The following is a 22827-nucleotide window of genomic DNA, read 5'->3' on the forward strand; positions in this document are numbered from 1 at the left end:
AAGAAATATCAAGTTCTGTAGATTCGTGGTGTTTTTAAACTAACAAGCTACTCTACTATGAAATATCGTATTCATTCCATATTTTGTATGTACATAATACGTGTGGAATAATCACGTTTTGTGTTGATCAGTTATCTGAATCTCATGAAACTCAACATTCGAATGTTTCAAATTCTTCTTCACAGCTAAACTGTTGAGGAGTTTCACTGATAATTATAATTTTATGGGAGAAATTCTTTAACACGAATCTAAATTTAGCTGAAAAAACGCACATCGGAAAAAATATTTACTATACTAATAAAAAGCAAACGAATGAACTACAAAAACGGCTGCACATGATCAGGTGAAAAATATCCAGGGAAAAATTATGTTCCATTTCTTTCACAGATGTTGACAAAAAAACCTTTTAGAAAGTTTTGATAAAAAATGAGAAACTGGAATGCGATTTTGTTTTGTTGAGTGGTGCGTTGTCATATGACTATCATTGTATTGTCAATATTCTATAGGATATTTTGAATTTTTTTGATATGGCCGAACAGTTTACATTCAATGAATATGCAGATATGCATGTATTTTATGGACGAGCATTTTGTAATGCTGCAGAAGCTCGTCGTCTGTATTCCGAGCATTTTCCCAATCGAACGGTACCGTCAAGAGAAACATTCGAGCGTGTCGATCGCAGCTTGAGGGAGACAGGTATGTAATAATTGATAATTAATTTGAGCACGTTGTTTTGCCAAAACGAGGTGGTGAGGGCGCTCCTAGGACTGTACGTACCGTTGTATTGGAGGAAAATATTTTGGAAGCCGTCGCTGATGATCCTTCAATGAGCATCAGAAATCTATCAGAACAGTTCCATACATACAAGTCCACTATTCACAGAATAATTAGGGAACAACTGCTCCACCCATTTCATATCCAGAAGGTACATGCCATGACACCTCAAGATTTTCCAGCACGACTGGAATATGCCAATTGGTTCATGGATAGGCAAAGAGAGGATATGACTTTTATTAATCGAGTTTTATTCACTGATGAAGCAGGTTTCAGTAGAGATGGAGTTATCAACTCTCATAATCTCCATATATGGGCCGAAGAAAATCCCCATGGGATATTGCAAACCAAACACCAACGGAAATTCAACGTGAATGTTTGGGCTGGTATCTTAGGAAACCATCTTATAGGACCATTCGTTCTACAGGACCGATTGAATGGAGAACGTTATTTGGAGTTCATTCAGAACGATTTGAATGGACTTTTGGAACATGTTCCATTGCAAACCCGAAGAGATATGTGGTTTATGCATGATGGCACTCCTCCTCATTTTAGTTTGATTGTGCGTGACCATCTGAACCATATTATCCACAATAGATGGATTGGTAGAGGTGGGCCATATTCATGGCCATCGCGGTATCCTGATTTAAATCCATTGGATTTCTTTCTGTGGGGGCATCTAAAAAGCCTTGTTTACGCTACACCTATTCACACAAGAGTTGCATTGTTGAATAGAATAACATTACATTGTGAAGCCATACGAAACGACCCTGGAATGCTATTTCAAGTACAGAGAGGGTGTCTTCGCAGACTAAGAAAATGTATAGAGAGAGAAGGTGGTCATATCGAGCAGTTTCTGTAGCGGATTTTTCATTTCTGTTTGCTCTTGAGGCTCTTGAGTTTCGTTAGTTAAACGTGTTTGCATTATAAAAATTCGTTATGAACATTTTACCTATCATTTCCATTTTCCTTAAAAACTAATTATTTCGAATAATGGTAGACATCTCAGGATAAATGTTGTTGAATTAACGTTATCATTATTATTTCTGTTTTGATAATTATTTATTCATTTCAAATAATGGTGGACGAGCGGGTTTGATGTCGTCGAGTGAAACTACATTTTTATCAAGACTCGTTGCTCCGATCGACTTTCCACACGAGTACTTTTATTCATAAAATTGTCCAAGTAACCTTAATTTGTTGAAAAATATTGAAAAATATCTGTCATTTCAAAGTTTTGGGGTGTGGACCATCGGGGGTAGTCTGTTCCTGACTTTGTAGCAAAACAACTAACTGACTCCTGCATGAAAGCTCATCGAAGGAATTCATTTGTTTAGTCAATTACCAAAATTTGGATGATTTTGAATATTCACTTGAAAAATTATCAAAGAAAAACATTTTTCATTTTGTAACTTCGAGGGCCCGTTACTTGGTAACGAAGGATTTTAGGAAAAAAAGTTATATGAAGTACTGGTGATATTTTGACCCCATCTATACATTCCCGAGAGGAAAAGAGGAAGTCCAGGGACACCCTGTATATCATATTCAAAGCTGAAGGCTAGGATGATTTTATTGGTGTATATTTGATTTCGGACTGGATATATGTATTCCAATGCACTGACCAGGTATGGGATTTCTCTATTCTTCCATTATCCTTGTTTATTTTTACATATGTCACTTAATGATTCTAATAAATCTATAATAGGCGCGGTGTGATCGACTCTAATTCATACAAATTTTGTTGCTGACCATTTACGTCTAAACTCTAAACTTATTTCACCAGTTTCTGCCAGCAATGCATTAGTCGGGGTGGATTTCATGGTACCTGTAATTGCTCGCAAACCCTGATAAAATACTGTGTTAAGTTTGCTCAAGTTTTTCTTGGTACTGGGTCGGAAGAGGATGGATCCAAAATCAAGATGAGTTTTGACTAATCCATTAAGAGCCATTAGAAGGCATTTCCATTCCATTTATATTATTTCCTTTGACCAATAAAATTAAATCGCCCGCGTAAGCAATGAGTTTACTACTGGAAGGAACAACATCATACAAGGATCTCAGATAAATGTTAAATAGTAGTAAATAGACTTAAGGGAGATCCCTGGGGTAATCCCCTTGTTGTCAATCCAGGACCATGTAAATTATCTTCATTATCTAAGACATATGTCAGTCGATTATTAAATAGTCTAAAAATTAGATTGGCCAAGTCGTCTTGTATTCCGTAAAGTATCAGATAACTATGCAATTTAGATAAGTTAATATTATCATATGCTCCTTTTATAGCTAGCAAAACTGCTACCGCCATCTGATTTTGCCCAAAAGCAGTATGTACGTATGTTACCAAGTATGCTACTGCGTCCATTATTCCTTGTCCTCTTCTGAATCCTGTCTGGAGGGGAGACAGAATCTGACTATATTCAATATACCATTCTATTCTATTTTTAATCATCTTTTCTAAAAGTTTTAGTCCGCAAGCTTGGAGGGCTGTAGGTCTGAAATTGTTAAAGTTATCCGCTTTCCTATTTTCTTTCAAAATTTTCAATATAATGTATTCCTTCCAGTCTTGAGGTAAACTGTGTCCTTTTAAGATTTGGTTGTATACTTCTAAAAGTTTGAATTTCATTATTTCTGGGAGTTTAAAAAACATGATATACGGAATATTATCCCGACCAGGAGCCGATTTGTTTCCTAACCTGAGACTGATATGTAATTCGTTAATCTGAAATGGTTTAGAATAGTTGGTCTCGTTAGAGAGTCCGAAATCTGGATTAATGTCGCAAACCATGATTTTTTTCTAGAATGGATTTTGCAATATTACTATCAGGTAATTTATTTCAGAAGAATTTAATTATTTTCCGATTCGAAAATTTTTTAATGACCCCCCATACATATGAAATGTTCATCTCTCTATTCAATGAAGCACAAAATTTTTGAATTCCCAACTTTTTTTTTCTTTTTCAAAATCTTTTAGTTCTTGCTATGATCTGTTAAACTGAGATGTAATTTTCTAATGATGGAGTGTCACAATCACTATCCCACCATGGGCATACAGGATTTATGCTCTTATTTGTTTTTTTTTAGGAATACTTGAATCCGCAGCATTTTTCATAATGTCAATAATATCTTCATATGTATAATTATGATCATTATCAATTCTGTCCGACACATGATTATAATATTTTTCTTGGTTGGCTTTGCGATCAATTCTATTGTTTTTATTGTTCGTGATTACTTTTGCGTTTTCATATTCTCTGTATGTACACATAGTGGGATAGTGATCACTGTTACCACAATCTAGTCTAGGCACACTTATTAGCAATATCGGCCGATACTATGGTTAAGTCTAGTGGGCTAGGAGAATGGGAGGGGTTAGTGACTCTGGTGGAGGACCCATCATTCAATATAACTAAATCGTTTTCCTCTAAAACTGACATCAATACATTACCGTTATAGTTATTATTATTGCTTCCCCACATGGAATGATAAGCATTCATGTTCCCATCCATATTATTTTTCTGTCTACATTACCTATCATTCTGTTCAAAATATTTTCTGAAGGAATATTATTCGGAGTACAGTACAAATTTAGAATATGAATGTTTCCTATTTGTATTACTAAAAACTGGTAGTTATCATAATTAGTTCCCTTATCAGAACTGATCACTTTATATTTATAACCCGTTCTGATAAGAATTGCAACCCCCCCATATCCATCATCTCTGTCTGCTCTAATTATTTTGACGGATTTAATAGTGAATGTGTACCCACGTTTCAGCCAGGTTTCATTTAATAATATAATGTCAGGGTTGTAATCATTAATAATTTTGATTAAGCTATGTTTATTAGCATTCACACTTCTAACATTCCAATGAATGATCTTCAGATTTTCCAGAGTAACTATTGGAACCAGATTGATAGATTTACCGCTCATGATTTGGGACATCCCGATCCCTATATGCTCCTAATTGATTAATTAGTTTAACTACTGTTTGAATGTTAGGAGAAATTTCTGTAAATAGAGTCATGAATTGTTTCATAATGTCGTTGTCTGAGGAAGGGCTCATTCTGGCATTTGATGAGCTGGAACCCATTGGCCTGCAAAGTCTATCCTCATTTTCCTTTTCACTAATTTTGTTGGTGTTCATTTCAAAGTTATTGTTGATGTGTTGTTTATTGAGATAATTCATCATTACCCCTTTTGTGGGTTGATGTATCATTCCGTTAGGATTTATTAAATTTTTATTTAAGGCTTCTCTGTCATAACCACTGGATTGATTATTGTGTCTTTTTTCCTTACTATTTTGCGTGTATTTTCGTTTGTGTGTCTTCGTATTATCATGATAAACCTGTTGTCTTTGTCGTATATGAATATTCTCCTGAAAGATAGATGGTGTTGTCCTTAAGGGTGGAAAATTTTGAGTGGTTTGTATTATTCTGTCTGAATTATTATCTTTAGGTATAAGTTGAGCTGCTTCAAAAAATGATATATCAACAAAAGTCATCTTTTTTTTATTCGTTTTTGTTTATCGTATTCTTTACATTCTCTACTGTTAGACTTGTGGTTACCTTTACAGTGAAAACACTTAATTTGAGTGCAGTGATCGTAAATTTCGTCACTTTCATGAGTTTTTGAACAATTAAAACATTAACGTTTACCTCTACACTGTTTTTAGTATGTCCAAATAAAAGGCAGGAATAGCATTGAGTGACCGGAGCTACATATGGGGTTACTGGAAAAGTCATATAGCATAGATCAATTTTGGCAGGTAGGATTACCCCCTCAAACGTAACTAGAATAGTAGCAGTTGGTTTGTAATACATTTCTCCATCCTCCACTACTCTCCTATTCATTCTTTTAATCTGTAGTACTTTGAATTGACTTTTAATCAAGTGTTTGATTTCATCTTCCGTAAAATGGTTATGTATTCCCCTTACAATACCTTTACAAGTTATTTCATTAAATGGTATATATACTTTGTACTCTTTCTTTGTAAGATCGTTATTGTTGATAAAATTATTTGCCTCAATTCTCCTATTGAATTCCACTCCAATTCCATTTCTGCCTCTATTAGTAATTTTGCTAATATGAGATAAATTTAAATCAAAAACCTCTTTTGCTATCTTTAACTGATTAAGTCTTCCAATATAATTTCCTGACTCTTCCGTTGCTTCAATTATAACTGTGAAAGGTCCCAAGGAACCTTCTTTATAAAAAAGAATATCTTTTTCATGTTCTTGAGTTTTTGTTAAATTTGTATTTAAAGTTTTTTCAGTCAAAGAATGCAAATTTCTATTTTCTTGAATATTAAACATGTTAACGTTATCAGCAAGGAACTGAGAGTTAAAAATACTTTCTACCTCAAAGTCTTCGCTATCTCCTTCATTATTAAAATTGGATATGTTTGTCTCTTCCATCATCATTTTTTTTGACACGAGGGAAAGTTTCCTCTCCCCCGACTCCGAACTCATGTTATAAAAAACGTTAAATCAAATTACGTTTGGATTGATATATAAGAATGTGTGAATATGAGATGAATAAAAGAAAAGGTACTAGCACACCTGTTTGATCTTCGCTGCTTGCAGAGTCAATCTCTCTTCCAATTTGTGACGCTGACACTTTTCGACCAGTTCACTCAATGAAAGCCAGATCACGAATCTCTTATATAGTATAGTTGGAAAAGTAGACTGTTGGCAACATGGCAACACCCGCAAAAACTTCCATCCGCTATTCCACTGCCATCTGCAACCAACTAAAAAGTGTGGTTATCGTATAGTAAACATCATTTATAGGAAATAAAATTGTATTAATTGATTTGATTTGTGTGTTTCATAGCAGTGATGTCTTTCAATTTTGGAAACACACCCGTCTCCAAACCAGGTGCTACGGTTTTCGCATTGCCAACTAATCCTACTAGTAAGTTATCAATAATTTTTCACAGGGTTATTCGAGACTATTACTGAGTTCATATTTTTACAGCAACTTCAGCGACAGGATTTCAGTTTTCCGCTGCTTCAGGAGATACAAAAAATCAGAAGCCTACTAGCTCTGCCTTCACTTCTTTAACGCAAGTCAAACCTACTGGGACTTTAGGAGGACAAGGTGAGATTCAGAGTACAAAATGAACAAAAAATTATATTTAAAACTATATATAGCAATCAGGAAAATAAACAATAATATATATGTAAAACTATATATATAGCATTTAGAAGAAGTAATAAATCCAATGATATAGACAACATTTACATGAGAATATAATGTTGAATAACAAAACTGGTGTTCTAACATCCACCATCTGGGAAGTATTCACAAGTATTAAGCATAACTATACCTCTATTTTTATGAGCTGTTATACTTTGGGAAAGAAAGTTTTTGGCTTTCTGCTACTCCATCTTGATACAAATTCCCTCATCCTTTTTTTTGTATCAAAATGGAGTAGTAGAAAGCCAAAAACTTTCTTTCCCAAAAATTATTCACTTCTAAAAATATAACCCCTCCAATTCAGCTGTTATACCTTTTACCTAATTTTTTCTTTAAAATTGAAAAGAAAGTTCGTTAGCATATCGTCATCGTTTGTTGTTAAGAATATAAACTTAAAGATGATCAGATCAGTCATTTCAAATATGATGATTTATCATATCTACTGAAATATGCAGAATTCCAATTTATTGGTAATTAATATATGTTGAAATTTTTAGGTACCACTGCTGCTTTTCCTACAGGTGGTTTTAGTTTCGGAAATACTAAATCAGCAACTACAACCACTGCCTTTGTCCCTATTTCTGGATCAACTCCAGTTACCAAACCTACCACTACTACAGGTAAGCATCTTCATATAATTAGCATATCAGGTCAATTCGTAAAGAAAGCCTTTTTGAAGACGTCTATCAAATCAAATCAAAATATACTATATTGTCCAAAGATTTGCATCTTATTGACAAAGTCCAAGAAATACAATATTAATAGGTATAGAAAAAGTACTAAGAAAGTGTAAATGTAGATATAAAAAAGTTCCAAAAATGTATAACTGTAAATATAAAAAAAAGCTTTAAAAATGTATAGGTAAAATACCACCATGTATAAAGTGATAGTACAAAGAATAAATTGCTAATATATTGTTTAAAGGATTCGCTAAAATACTGTTCCAAACTATAATAGGGTCTATCAACAAGTAGGTTCTTCACCGCCTTTTTGAAATGAATGTTGCTTAAATTTGCAGATCTTATTTCTGATGGTGAATGATTGAACAATTTACCACCATTATAGTATATGGAATCCTTGATTAAATTCGAAGTTGGGATGGGAAGTCTAAAGGTATAATTGCTATTGCGAGTAGCATAAGGAGTAGAAGCAAAGTTGAACTTTGATTTATGTTTGTAAATAAGGCAAACCGTCTCTAAGATAAAACGTGCGTTGACTGTTAACATTTTATTGGCAGTGAATAAAATTCTGCACAATTCTCTGGGTTTCACTTTACAGAGACATCTTAATGCCCTCTTCGTAATATCAATACGGAAGAGAGAAGGGATGAGTTGCATGCTCCCCAAAAAGGTATTCCATAACGTAGACGAGATTCAATAAGTGCATGGTAAACGGTTTTTGCGACATGGAAACCCAACTCATTTGAAACCACTCTAACTGCATAACATCCGGAAGAGATCTTACTCTTCAAATTTCAGCTTATTATCAATGAATACACCAAGAAACTTTGTATTTAATTTATTTTTCTGTGGATGTCTCCTATTATTTTATTAGAAACATTGGAGATCAAATTTCATTATAAAAAATAAAATGCATAAGTGATCAGTAATGTTCTCAATAAACTTTTTCAAGAATATTTTTTGTGAATAAACTTTTAAAGAACTTGTTTCACTTGTATTCCATAAAGAAATTCAACTCTTAATGGACACTATTTATTCAAGAAACACTTTATTGTGACAATTTCACTTTAACAGGTTCATAAAAACACAACATGTGCTTCATTAGATAAAAGCTTGTAGTTTTGAGAAGAAGAATGTTTCTTTTATAAGTTAGGTGAATCTTGAGACAAGCTTTTATATCTTATAAATTTTGTAATTCAATGAATTGATGATTTTAATTCAATTTGGAGCATATAAATAAAAGCTTATTTTTAAAATTGTTTTTGAGTTTTAATTTTTGAAGATAATTTAATGCAAGTTCAAAAAAAGGGTAAATTTTGTTGAGGCGCTAAATTTACAAAATACTGGAATAGTTCTATAAGAGTGTCATGTATCCTTGAGATGTAGAAACTTTACAAAGTGAACTGAATTTGCTTCTTTGTGGATTTCTAACCACTCTTTATTATTTTTTTGATGAAGAATACTTTTCAATCATTTCTGTGCAAAGGTTTTGATTATCTGATTTATTTATGAATGTTCTGAAGCTTCTACAAAAGCTTGATCGAATCAGTTATTGAACCATATTTTTAACTTTTACATACACGTTTTGACAGAATTTATTGAGAACTTATTTTTCGCAATTTAATTCACTTATTTATTCTTATCAAACAAATTATCACATGAACACTACTACTATCAATGGTTTTCACTTTGAAAAGTATAATAATGAAGTAGGTTATTATTTTTTCTGTAATTTACCAGCATAAGTGAATCAGCTTTGCTTTGCTTGTAAAATTCAAATAACAAAACATCATTACAAATAAATCAGAGAACCTATCTGAACTAAACTTCAATAGAAATGAATGCATGCATTTCCTTAGTGTCTTTATTATCTTTTTTTCATACAGTTTTTTAGACTGTTTTAATTTTTATTTCAAACAAAATGTTGCCAGGGTGTAAAACTCCCAGAAAGTTGACACGAGGAAAGATCAGAAAATAATTTGTTATCTAAATCTAGAGATTATGCAATAAAAGTGAAAATGAAAGATTAAGTTTAATGATACAATATAGATAGGTGAACAAATATATGTAAATATTATTCATACAATGTTGTCAGAAGAACTGGAGATAATGATCATATGACAATGAAAATAAGTTATATTACTTCAAATTACTGATCAAACATTCAAATTCAACTTTCTTATTCTCACATTCCAATAAAATAAATGTTGAATAGTATTTGAGTCAAAAACATAGAAACACTTCAAATGCCAAAGTAATAATGGGAATAGAACCCACTGCCCAGTTTTGATTTGCTATAGATTTCATAATATCTTGGCTAGATCACAAATCTCAAAATTTTTCAAGATGTTTTCTTTTTCACAATTGTAACCATAAGTTCACATAAGTTGAAAAAAATTCTGCCAATCAGCTGCACTGAACACAAGGATTGGCATCTGAGCAACTCACATGACACACTCGCTTAGTGTGCCTCACATCTGAGACTCAAATCAAAGAGTTTGAAATGGATAGAAATCGAGTCTTCGCTCAGTATAGCAGTTATTTCATGAGCGGAACTAGCTAACCAACTGGCTATCATCAAGTGAGCATGACAATCCCTCTTCTGAATGTGCAGGTGAATTGTCAAAATTTTCGATACTGGAGTAATTGACATGTGAGTTCTTATGGAAAGAAAGTGGTTGACAAGGGGCTGATGTAGAAGTAGAAAGGTGTCCCCCTGAAAACTATAGTTGACATTTTCACGACAAATATTGTGAAAATTTTATAATTATTATAATGGATTATGTTCTTGTAATGCACTGTTTGGAACCTTTGGTGTAGTAATGAATATTACTGGAGTTTTTTTCCCAACACTAAACCGTTGTTTCAACATCTCGACAGTAATATTTATGGATAATATCAATTTTCATCAAGTAAGGAGTCAGAATTTACTGTAGTTACATTTGATGATGAATTATGTGAGGAATTTTGCACAAATGTGTGTAAAGTGTAGTTCAACATCCATTGTTAGTGCATGATTTGTTATGCCATGGCACTCTTTTTTTTGAAGCTGTCAAATTTCATTTTGGATGCTTATATATTTATATTCAGAAAAATAAATGTTTTTTTTCAAAAGTTTGAAACACATCCACATCATTTTGGCATCCACAATTACATGCTGCCTGCAAATGCTCCCCTGGAAAACTTTTAGAGTTATAATTAACTGATAAGTTGAGTTTTAGCCTTGATCAATGTTATATACTATGTAATTCAGAAGTTTTCTAAAACTGCATGTTAGCATTTTTGAAAATCTTTTTTGAGAGTATTGTTGCTAAAATAGGACTTTCTTTGGGCGTCCCTTCTGTCACCAGTACGGCTGCTGGTATTACAACTACTTCTGCAACCAAATTGAGTTTCGGACTATCATCAGGATCATCTACTACTACAGCTGTTGTGACAACATCAGGAACATCTTCAACCATTGTTCCGTAAGTATCACTTTCAACTGTATTGAGACCACAATTTAGATTTAGATTCCTCTACTCATATGAGTACTGGTGATACACTGTTTGGAACCTTTGGTGTAGTACTGGAGTTTTTTCCAACACCAAACCGATATTTTTAAGACCTCTACACGTGTTTCAATCACCAAGTGATCATCTTCAAGATGAAGATTAAACTAATCATACTTACAAAGCTATCCTTATTTATACCATACAGGTATACCATACATTAATACAGGCATCTACCTGTTCTAGGTACCTGCGTCAAGGTTTAACACCTCGACAAGTGTTTCGATCACCAAGTGATCATCTTCAAGAGAAAGATCAAACTAATCATACTCACAAAGCTATCCGTATTTATACTGTTGATACCTGTTTCAAGTATCTGCATCTTGAGTGTCTTAAATTAATTGTACAATTTGCCATATCTACTCGTCTTGAATAATTTTACAATGTGTCCTTATGTAATAGTCAGGTAAATTCAATAATTGAAATATTATAAGCTCTATAAAATTAATTTCACAAATTGCCATATCTACTAGTCTTAAATTAATTTTACAATGTGACCTTGTGCAATAGTTAGGTAAATGTAATAAATAAAATATTTGTTTAACAAGATATATCTGTTTAAAATCTGTATACCATGTTAGGAATCACACGGTTAAAGGTAAGACCTCGTTAGTCCTTAGCTTGCACAAGTTTTTCAACTTCTGAGAGTTGTCGTTCGTATGGGGGCGACAGCTGATTAACAAAAAAACAGATACTATTAGGTATTGTTCCACAGTCGTTATTCATAATATTATTATATTTACTCATTTCTACACTCTCATAGGTATCTAGATGCCTGTTGTTATTAACTTGTCTAACTAATCTTAATGAACTGAAGTCTATGGAATGGTTTTGTTGCAAAATATGATGGGCGACTGCTGATTTTTCAGGCCTTCCATATTTTAAGTGTGCTAAGTGTTCCTTATATCTTATTTTAATAGATCTATTTGTTTGTCCATAATATTTTGCGTCACAGTCCTTACACTTAATTTCGTAAATTCCACACTTTTCCGAATTCTCGACTTTGTATTTTGGACTTCCTAAAAGGCTCTATAGTGTATGACTTGTTTTAAAAACCACCTTCATATCCAGTTCCTTGAAAATCTTTCCTAAGTTCTTCGTATATTGGTGGCATGGAACTGAGATATATTTATCTTGGTTTTTGTCCTTTCTGAAAGTCGAGATTTCGTTTATTATTATTACTTACGCGAGGTATGTTCAGAAAATAACGGGAATTTTCGTTAAAAAAAACTTCTACATCAATGTTGTTGCCTTCAAAATAGTCCCCATTAAATGTAATGCAATTGTGCCAGCATTTCTTCCAATCCTCAAACCACTTCTCAATCTCGATCTTCAAAACACTTCTTTTCAGGATAGCCTTTAGCTCTTTCAGAGATGCACTTTGTCATGTATGCTTATAAACCGAAAGCCTTTCAAGGTTTCCTTTATTTTTGCAAATAGGAAAAAGTAACACGAAGTCGTGTCTGATGAATGTGGAGACTAGGGCATCGTAACAGTTTTATTTTTGGTCAATAATTCACAAATAAGCAATGAAGTGTGAGATGGTGTACTATTATGGTGCAAAAGACGTGAACATTTTTTTTACAAATCCGGACGCCAGGGACTTCTCTGATTGCGATTCAGTGTATTTGAGCGTCCGGGCGTTCGTCACCTTCAAGGTTATCTTGGAGTCTTTAATACTCGTAAACTCTTGGTTTACTCAACATACTGATCATAAGCCTTTGTTGTTAACATTTCACACACTTTGCTGCCATCATTTTTTATTAAATATCTCATACAAATTCTTTGATGCATTTGGTTTAACAAATGAAAATCGCCGAGCTCCTAAAAACACGTTTAACTGCTACCACAGACGAAGTAAACAATGAACATAGCTGAAAATTGTATTATGCTTCAGGGGCGTGTATGCCAACATAAGAAGAAAACGACAATCGGTCTCTCCAAACCCGTGAAATTTAAAAATTCCTCTTATTTTCTGAACAAACGTGGTATGTCTGGAAAAGTATTATTAGGTAAGATCAACTTGTGATGCACTGTTTGGAACCTTTGGTGTAGTAATGAATATTACTGGAGTTTTTTCCCAACACCAAACCGTTATTTTCAAGACTTCGACATGTATTTCGATCACCAAGTGATCATCTTCAAGAGGAAGATTAAACTAATCATACTTACAAAACTATCCTTATTTATACCATACAGGTATACCATACATAGATACAGGTATCTACCTGTACAGTGAAAAATTAGAAAAAATGTATTAATTTTTGAAGGTTGAAGCGGGAAACTTTATCAATTTTTGAAGGTTGAAGCGAGATTAATATATTTTTTCAAAAGTGCTTCTATACTTCTTTTTATTTGCTGTAAAACCATTTTTACTATTAACTACATAGATATTATGAGTTTCATAACAAATTCGTTTCATGACTGAAGATAAAAAACAGAAACATGGAAAACTTGTTGAATATAGTTGAAGTGAGACAAGTTTATCGTGTGGCTTTATTGTCATTAGTTATTTTCAGTGGAATCTGTTTGAAGAAATAGGAATTTGAAAATATATTTTTGTTAGGTTAAATTGAGGATTATTAGCTCAATCATTGATCAATTTGTTCAAGTTTAGAGATAATATTTCAACATACTGATAACCTCTTCTTTCTGAATATATTTTATATCCAGGGTCTAAAAATGTATGGTAAACTTTGGATTTGATGAACTTAATTGACAAATATGTATTACATTGAGGATTCTCAATAACGAGTAGTACAAGGCCTGTCTAAAAATAAGGTGAATGTTCGAATTTCGCAGGCTACGTTGGTATACTCGTCTCGAACATATGCTCACAGTTTCAGCTGTTTAGCATGTTTATTTTGTTGATGAGAGGTGACGTGTTCAACGATTTTCTGCTATCGAAAAAATGGATCAAAGAATTTGCATATTTTCTGTGAAAAATTGAAGTAAGTGCTCAAAAACACCTGAAATGTAGAAGTGGCACACGGTGTTTGTGCTCTGAGTAAAAATTTTTTTTACAAGAGGTACAAGATTTTCACAGGTCAAGAAGATGTGAATGACGACGCTCGCCCTGGACGCCCCAGCACATCAACAACTGATGAAAATAAGCACGAACGCTGGCTGAACCCTACGACGTAGAATAAAAAATTTACTTTAGTATTGTACAGTTGAGAAAGTGAGGAAAATTGTTGTGGAGAATCGTCGAATCCCTTTTGGACAAGTTACTGAGGTTGTCGGCATATCGTTTGGCTCATGCAATGCAATTTTTTCTGAAAATTTGGGCATAAAGTGTATGGCAGCAAAGTTCGTTCCAAAATTGCCGAATTTTGTCAAAAAAAGAACCGTTGCATGAGCATCACTCAGGAAATGTTGAATGACGTCAACGACGTTCCAAGTTTGCTTAATAGTGTCATAACGGTTGACAAATCTTTGGTATATGGTTGTGAAATCGAAACCAAAGTCCAGTCGTCCTAATGGAATAGCCCAGCAGAGTCATGACCAAAATAGAACGCCAAGTTCGATCAAATGTCAAGGTTTTTTTCATTGTTTTCTTCGATTAACATGGCTTAGTGCATCAGGAGTTCGTGCCATATAACAGTTTGGTCAATAAGGAGTATGCATCTTATTAGATCGCTCCACGTACCGCACTGCCATTGAAACTCGACTGTCCCGATGGGCGAGTGGAACGCGTTTATATTTGTATGCATCAAAAGTCCATGGAATCCGGTAGCATTATTCTCACCACATCTAAAACATGACCCACATATTTTATATTTCCCCTGAACTGAACTTTTATCTTTGTTATTCTTAATGTGCATGTCTAAGTTGTTGTTGGTTTTGAAAGCAATATTTACACCTTTGTTGTGAAGAAAATTTTAATTATTCGTAGTGGGTTGGCCTGAGTAGGTTAAGGTTCTATAACGTTTATCCTCATCTCTTCGAATTTGGTAAACTTCCTTCAAAGCTTGGCTGTATAACTTTTTTGATAATAGAGGGATGTATTAGACTGCTATCGTAATCATTGTTGACTGCTATTTGTTTTATTATGTGCAGTTCTTTATTGAAATTCGCATCTGACAGGGGAACATTTATCAGTCTGTGGATCATATTGTTGAATGCGGCTACTTTGTGCTGATACGGGTGGGTGCCCGAATTATGAATGATAATATCTGTATGTGCTGATTTACAATAAATTGAAAAATTATGTTTATTGTTGACTCTTGTTATTGTCAAGTCCAAAAAATTTATAAAGTCGTCCTTTTCCATCTCCAAGGTGAATGTGATAGAAGGGTGGAGAAGATTGATGAAATTCAAGAACTTAGTCAATCATCTGTTTGTTCCTGTGAAACATACCAGGATATCATCCACATATCTGTACCAATACACGAAACTTCTTACCAGCGGGTTACTGTGTATTATTCTCTCCAAATCGTCCATGAAAATATCTGCCAGAATGGGACTATGTGGGTTTCCCATTATGAGACCTTTGCAGGATGAGTATTTCATTTGGCAAGAAAAATCTTGTTTTCTTTCAGAGACATTCAGCAGTTACTTATTGAATTAGTACTCTTGACTCACTGAAAAATGTATTGTTCAAGATTATTTATATGTTTAACAGCACATCATTATTTTATTTCTATATGAATACCAAACGTTTGAGAATTCAGAATTTCAATAAACAGCACTGTAATGTTTCATATTATCATATAAAGAAAGAAAGAAGTGAAATGTGAAGGATTGTTGGTAGTTTCATATCTTTCAGGAGCATATAGTCAAATAGAATAAAGTGCCTGTTTTATAAAATTGAGAGACAACTAGATACATTTCCACTATATTCAGAACTCTTTTCCATATTTTTTATCATAGCAAAATTCTTCATATTCAAGATAGCATTCTATGAAAGAATGTGAATATAATCTACTACTATGTCTATTTCTTTAGTCTGATAAGTATAAAATGGACCACATTATGTCAAATTTAATTTTTACAGAGCTGCAACCACGGTAACATCGTCAACTTCGATAATTCCAGCAACTGGGTTACTAACTTTTAGCCAACTAGAAGACTCTATAAATAAATGGACAATAGATTTAGAAGAACAAGGAAAATTTTTCATAAATCAGGCAAAACAGTTAAATGCTTGGGATTCTTTATTGATTTCAAATGGTGAACAAATATTGAATTTGAATGGCAGTGTAGAGCGTGTCAAACAGCAACAACAACAACTAGATCAAGAACTGGACTTTGTACTTGCTCAGCAAAAAGAATTGGAAGAGCTTATAGCTCCCTTAGAGAAGGAATTATGGGACATACCTGTTACTGATATTGATAGAAATCAAATGTAAGTATAATTTTATGCATGTCGGTGAAAGTTTACTATTCAATCATGTTTTTACCCTTGTTTATATTCAAACTAATACTTCTAAGTTATGTAAATCCTGAGTGTTACATTCATTTTAGAAGTGTATATTCTCTCACTCATTACATATTTCAATATTGTCTCAATCACAAGGATTTTGAGCTTATAAATATGCACTTCCAAAAAATATATTGTGATTTTCATCAGGTTTCAGGGCCAGAATTGCCGAATATGTTACAAGATGATTCTTTCATGATAAAATGATATTCACAAAATCACTAATATGGTACTTCCAACTTTTGTTATAATTAAAAAAAAATTAATAGAACATTTTGGATGAAAATAATAAATCATTTGACTTACTCTGTCATGCCAACCTTCTTGTTTTGAAGAGTTACATTTTTTCCAGTCAATCTTGAATTTTTTGGGTTTCCAATCTAGCATAATGTGGAAAATAAATAACTTTATCTACTTAAATGTAATAAACTGCAAATTGGAATGTTCATCCTGAAAAATAACATAATTGTTCATAATCCTCAAATAGGATGAAATAATTGATATTATTGGATAAACTCAATATGTGGTTAATGTAAAGGTAAACAATCTCTATCTATTCTCAAATTAATACAAACACATTAATATCGATATTTCTAGAAATATCTCTAAATCTCTAAAATGGTCAATTCTCGTCCATTGGAAGAAAAAATTTAAGCGATTTTTATTTTCGGTGCGACGCGTAACTTTTACGAGACCGAAATGATTTTCAATGAAAATTTCCCGAATCGTCCTATCTGTAGAAAATATTTGAGGGAACTTTTATCCAAAATCACAACTACCAGTAGTGTACATAACAAAAAGCCCCCAGATCATCTGTCCATTCCGGAAGAACAAAAAGTGCCAATAATTGGTGATGGTAGTAAATCCTGAACAGTATACTTTTTCCGTCGCGAATGTTTGTGAGGTGTCTGCTTCTACTGTGTGGAGACTTTTGAAGAGAAATAGGTATCATCCGTACAAAATTGAAATGGTACACCAATTAACTGAAGATGGCCCTGATCGAAAAACAGAATTCTGCAAAATCATGACGGAAAATATTGCAAGGCATCCTACCTATCTCCACAATATTTGTTTCAGTGACGAATGTACATTTTTTTAAAATTTAATTAACGTTTGGGCAGGAATATTGGGAAACCATATAGTAGAACCTCTATTCATTGATCAAAATTTAACAAGAGAACTGTATTTGAATATTCTGGAAACTACCGTTGACCCTCTGATCAGTGAAATCATCGAAGCAAATCCTAATGAATTCGATATGGATATTGTATTCCAACAAGATGGAGTACCACCACATTACTCCAGACAAGTAAGAAACTATTTGGATACTATTTTTCCCGGTCGTTGGATTAGCCGTCAAGGTCTTACAAAATGGCCAGCCCGCTCGCCTACTTCAATATTGGATATACGGCAGAGAATAATAAATATTTGTAGGGATATTGCTGTGTTCGAAAATGTTTGGCGTGAAATATCGGATAGCCTGTTCATATGTCAAGAAGTTCAAGCCAACCATTCCGAGCATCTTCTGAACTGACCTCAAGGTTATTACCTCATATTATGTAGTTAAATGTCAATGTATTCAGGCATCAATAAAAGTTCCGCCATTTTGTAGTAGTTGAAAATATTGACATTTATTCTAGGGTTGTGAAGCATTTGTTAGGAGCTTCAAAAAGATGTGTCACAAGCCCCCCTTTCCATTTATTTTTTTTACAGATGGCGCCCGTCCGCCATATTGAAAGTTTCATCTGTTAATTTCACTTCAAAATGAAGTATTTATCAATTCATTTCATTATCCCAAATTCAAATTTTTTTAATTGACCCGTTCAAAAAATAAAAGGGGGGGCATTGAAGAAATGCACAGTTTTCCGACATTTTGAATAGTTTTCTGCTTGAGCCCTTTCATTTGATATCTATATCATGGGGGTGCATTAAAGAGCAGAGTCCACCATTTTTAGTAGTCCATCATATTGAATTTGGAGTGATGTCATTTCATTTTTGGTATTCTTTTCAGCAATCTTGGGCAGTGCGTCATATTGGATTTACCAAGGTATCACTTAGCTCATCATGCATATTCATCCAAACTAGACATGAATGCAAAATTTCATGCAAATTTCAGATCAATCGCTTGAGGTTAAGTGCTTCAAAATTCAGTTGCAAGATTAAGCAAGCTGAATAGAAACTTGTAATAAACAATTAAGAAACGTTACTTTACAATATATGCTTTCTCTTCAAGAGTATGCCATACACGAACTCCTGATTTTAACTTCACTGTTTGAATTTGACAAATATCATTTTTCAAACAATTATTAACCCTTTCCACGACTGGAATGATTTTAACTGTTTACGTCCGCATAACTGCAGCCAACAACTGGACTGATTTCAATTGTTCATGTCTCTATAACTGCCGCTAACAAACACACTTGCGAGTTTTTCCTGGTTTGGTCACAATGAATATCCATATAACATGATAATTCATTATAGTATGAGCTATTTCTCTGATGAAAATTATTTTTCAATATTCATATTTTCATTGGTATTTTTTGAGTAAGGAAATTATACAGTATTTAAAACATAGTTAATTTTAAAAACAACTTGAACTGACACTTCTCCCTTTCGCCCCAAAAACGCACCCCATATCTCAATCTTGATGCCACTCAAGCAAAGTGAATATTTCCTTTAAGTGTTTGTTTGAAGGTGGTTGACAATGTTTCATGATGAAACAGAAGACGATTGTGGAAGAAGATTGTGAATACTAACAATCGAAAGTTGTGAAGTAACTTGGCTTGAAATGTTTTAATTTTTAGTTCATTTCAAATGTTGAATTTTCAATTTCTGGCTTAATTTTTATCTTATTGTAATTTCATTTCAGGGTTTCCTTGCTTAATATAATTGTTATCTTCAGCTACCCATTTTAATTTTCAGTTTTATTTTTTCCCCCAGGGATTTCAAATCATATTAGATCATGGAAGTCCGAACTAATGAAATTTCCATATGCTTGTAATTTGAAAAGTAATTTGCCGTAGTGAACACAGTTAAATGGCTATCAATTTCAAGGATGTACCGTAGGGAAATTCTTGAGGCGTTCTAAGAGCGGTGCCTGTGCAAAAGTAGCAATTCACATTGGATTTGAATCTTACTCGTTGGAGATTATATTTCACATAAACAATCATTTATATTTCCTTCACCCGCCTCTACTAACGCGAGTTTATACATTTTTCATCTGATGAAAAATAAATATTTTTTCGAATGTATTTGTCTTCCAGCCTGAAAGTGTCGAAATAAAATAGCCATTTCTAAAAAAGACATGTAGGCACACATATCTATGGTTACCAGACACCATAAATAAAAATGGAAAGGGAACTCATGTTAAATAGAGTTTTTGAACCTTGAGAGATATAGTGTGAAAAATTTACCATCTATATATTTGCAGAAATTTCTATTCTTTAATTCTAAAAGCAAAAAAATTTCGGATACTAGCCATTAGCTTTATTATCTCTTGATTTCAAATTTTGGAAAGCTTCTAAACATATTACTGTTGAGTAAAAAATTCCAAATATTTCCACTTTCTCAGCTTCGAGTTACTTGTTTGTCAAGAAAAGTATTTCTTGTTAGTTATAGAATTTTTTTGTTATAGGTACCAGTTTTCAGAAATGATTGATTCTCAGCTAAAACAAATGTCAGAAGACTTGAAGGAAATCATCGAACACATAAATGAGTCTAATAGAAATGAAGCGGCATCTAATCCAGTAAGTAACAATTTTGTTGTGCATTTTAAAACTTTCATTATCAATCGTTGAGCAAATAACTGGAAAAAATATGTAGATTTATAGTTCTACATTTTTTCTCATTCATTCAACTTAAACAAATTGCTTTTTATTTTCATTATATTGTATTTCTTTTTTAGATTGCCCAAATCAGCCGCATCCTGAATGCTCATATGAACTCCCTACAGTGGATAGATAGAAACACTTCGCAAATAAGTTCTCATTTGGAGCAAATCACCAAAATGCAAGATTCAAATAGGAGAAATTTGGCCCTTAGCAACTCTTTCAATCACTCTATGAATATGTAGTTCAATTTTCATTTTCAGGTCAAGTATTCAAGTTTTAAACATGTTTTGGAAGTATTTTCTGTCTAATATAATTTTTATAACTCCTTTATTCCATGATTTTTACCTTTTCACGATATAGCTCATATGCTTTTTTGTGATTCAGTGTGCTATAATTGGCAAAACATTAATAGTAACAAATTAATTTTTTTACAATTAATATAAGAATTCATAATTAATCATATATAGCAAGCGCTCAATGTGCGCAAATTTATTTTCAATGTTACCCCCTCTAGTGCTCTTGTAAGACATACAAATGCTCTGTACAGAGGCGTATCATTACTTGTCCTCCAATGCTGTTGGAGTTTGGCATTGTCTGAATAGTTTGTGTTGTTTCTGAAAAAATGTCATGTCCTAACAAAATTCCCGCCATCAAGAGTATATCATTATATAACGTTTTAATGAACTGTACTTCTACCTATAATACTAAAAATATGAAAGAAAAAATACAAAAAGATCATATTCCATTTGCTACCCTAATTAAAACTAATTATAGCTACGACACTGGCCGGCAAGGGGATTATAGTAATCCAATAGTAATTTAGTTGGTAGAGTCAATATCTGAGCGATTGCTCGCCATCACGTTTGGCGCTTGTTGTAATTGAGTAGAAAAATTTTACTCCATGTTTGATTAAATGTTAAATTTTAAGACGATGGTGTAAGCAATTGCGGTGATGTAAAAATGAGAACTGTGAATTGACAGTTTCAAATCTGCCAATTGACACTTTTATCAACTGTAAATTAACAATCTGCTTGACAGATTGAAAAGTTTCAACAGACATACCTCATCAGTTGAAATGTACGAAAGTGTAGGAGGGCCATACTAATTATTTATCTCGCAAATTCCGACATTACACTCAAAATAATGTGAATTGTGTTATAAATAACAGATTTGAAAGTGTCGAATAACCATTTGAAAAGTACCTGGAAGTGTTATATTGATTTATAATTATTTTTCTCGCCAGTGTTCTCAGAAAGTATTTTTGTTTGTATTCCATTTTAATCATTCATGCTGCAATATTACTGTTCTTGCTCCATTTTGTAACTATACCGCGCACCTCCGTGTATGATATTACGTCAAAAACGACTCGAATGCTGAACAAGTGAGGGGAAAATTGGTGTTGCTTTAAAAACCTACATGGTTCAAGGCGAGTTGCTGAAATTCTCAAATAAGCACAGTTCAGTTCAATTTAAAATCTTTGCTCTCTGTGTTAACCAAGTCACGCAAAAGGGCAACATTCAAATTATAGTCACAGGAAATGCATTCCACATATATTTTTACTCACCATAATTTTTTCCTTCTAACCGGATACTCTCTTTCATTCTCTCTCTCTCTCTCTCTCTCTCTCTCTCTCTCTCTCGATCTAAAATAATATGATGACAAATTTTTGGACTACAACCAGAATAGGAAAAAGTGTTTTTCTACGGATGTTATACAATGTGCCACTTCTTTCATCATTTTCATACGTTTAAAACGAAAGATTTCTCACGCAGTGAGAAATATCCGCCGTTACAGTGAGAAATAATTTCCCACTGTCAGTCCTGAATGGTTACATGTCAGATTGATATGACACGTTCTCCATGTTGACAACGTTACGCCGACGATTCGCGTGCAATATCCAAGTAACCCATTGTCGGCGTTTCCATAACATCAAATCCGAAGCACTGTGTAATTATTGCTGTCAACTTACCCAACGAAAATAGTTTTTTGTTGACTGTTTTAGTATAAACAGTTTAGATTTATTAAATATTGAATATAATGGAATAGGAAGATTTGGAGTTGAAAAATACACCTCCAGAAATTGTTCAGAAAGCAATATATGTTTGCAATAATTTGCTACCAACCACATCAGGAGAAAATTATGAAATCTCTTACAGAAACTTTATGGACTGGAAAATGAAAGCCAGGGTAAATTCTTGTTCCGAAAATACCTTGTTAGTTTATTTTGAAGAGTTGTCAAGAAGATTGAAATCGTCAACATTATGGTCTCAGTACTTGATGCTGACCTGAGGAGTACCTTAATTGTTAAAAACTGTGTTGATATATCAAAATACGTAAAACTACGTTCATTTTTAAAATGTAAATCTGAAAA

At 33.1% G+C, this 22827-nt stretch overlaps 2 protein-coding genes and 1 long non-coding RNA gene across 6 annotated transcripts in view; 1 reads left to right on the plus strand and 2 right to left on the minus strand.

The window, feature by feature from the left end:
* The window catches only part of LOC111516113 (uncharacterized), a 68062-nt gene extending 61597 nt beyond the window's left edge, over nt 1-6465 (minus strand). Inside the window, exon 1 of one of the 4 annotated variants that reach the window (XR_012466922.1) lies at nt 6334-6421. The gene's annotated coding sequence lies outside the window, so the exon portion shown is untranslated. Of the gene's footprint in view, nt 1-6333 lie in introns of all 4 variants that reach the window. The other 3 variants (XR_012466921.1, XR_012466918.1, XR_012466923.1) reach the window with 3 other exon arrangements.
* Nucleotides 6461-20781, plus strand: LOC111502757 (uncharacterized). The gene is made up of 7 exons (XM_023156909.2): nt 6461-6688; nt 6752-6874; nt 7471-7593; nt 10973-11120; nt 16201-16551; nt 20261-20372; nt 20531-20781. The coding sequence occupies exons 1-7, from the start codon at nt 6613-6615 to the stop codon at nt 20696-20698; spliced, it is 1101 nt and encodes a 366-aa protein (XP_023012677.1). The 5' UTR covers nt 6461-6612; the 3' UTR covers nt 20699-20781.
* On the minus strand, nt 10507-20263 carry LOC141484981 (uncharacterized). The gene is made up of 2 exons (XR_012466924.1): nt 16933-20263; nt 10507-15787 (listed from the first exon to the last, which is right to left on the minus strand). It is a non-coding gene; the product is annotated as an uncharacterized lncRNA (long non-coding RNA).
* Nucleotides 20782-22827: the final 2046 nt, after the last annotated feature.

This window comes from Leptinotarsa decemlineata, unplaced genomic scaffold (genome assembly GCF_025532065.1).
Source record: "Leptinotarsa decemlineata unplaced genomic scaffold, Ldec_3_MD MMD2_tig00026299_RagTag_RagTag, whole genome shotgun sequence".
NCBI classification, from domain to species: Eukaryota; Metazoa; Arthropoda; class Insecta; order Coleoptera; family Chrysomelidae; genus Leptinotarsa; species Leptinotarsa decemlineata.

Excerpts from the sequence above, each read along its gene's own strand:
- LOC111502757 (XM_023156909.2), top strand. The coding sequence starts at position 6,613 with ATGTCTTTCAATTTTGGAAACACACCCGTCTCCAAACCAGGTGCTACG. Across the intron at positions 11,121-16,200 it reads ACATCTTCAACCATTGTTCC|AGCTGCAACCACGGTAACAT; the intron begins GTAAGTATCACT and ends TAATTTTTACAG. Across the intron at positions 16,552-20,260 it reads GATATTGATAGAAATCAAAT|GTACCAGTTTTCAGAAATGA; the intron begins GTAAGTATAATT and ends TTTTTGTTATAG.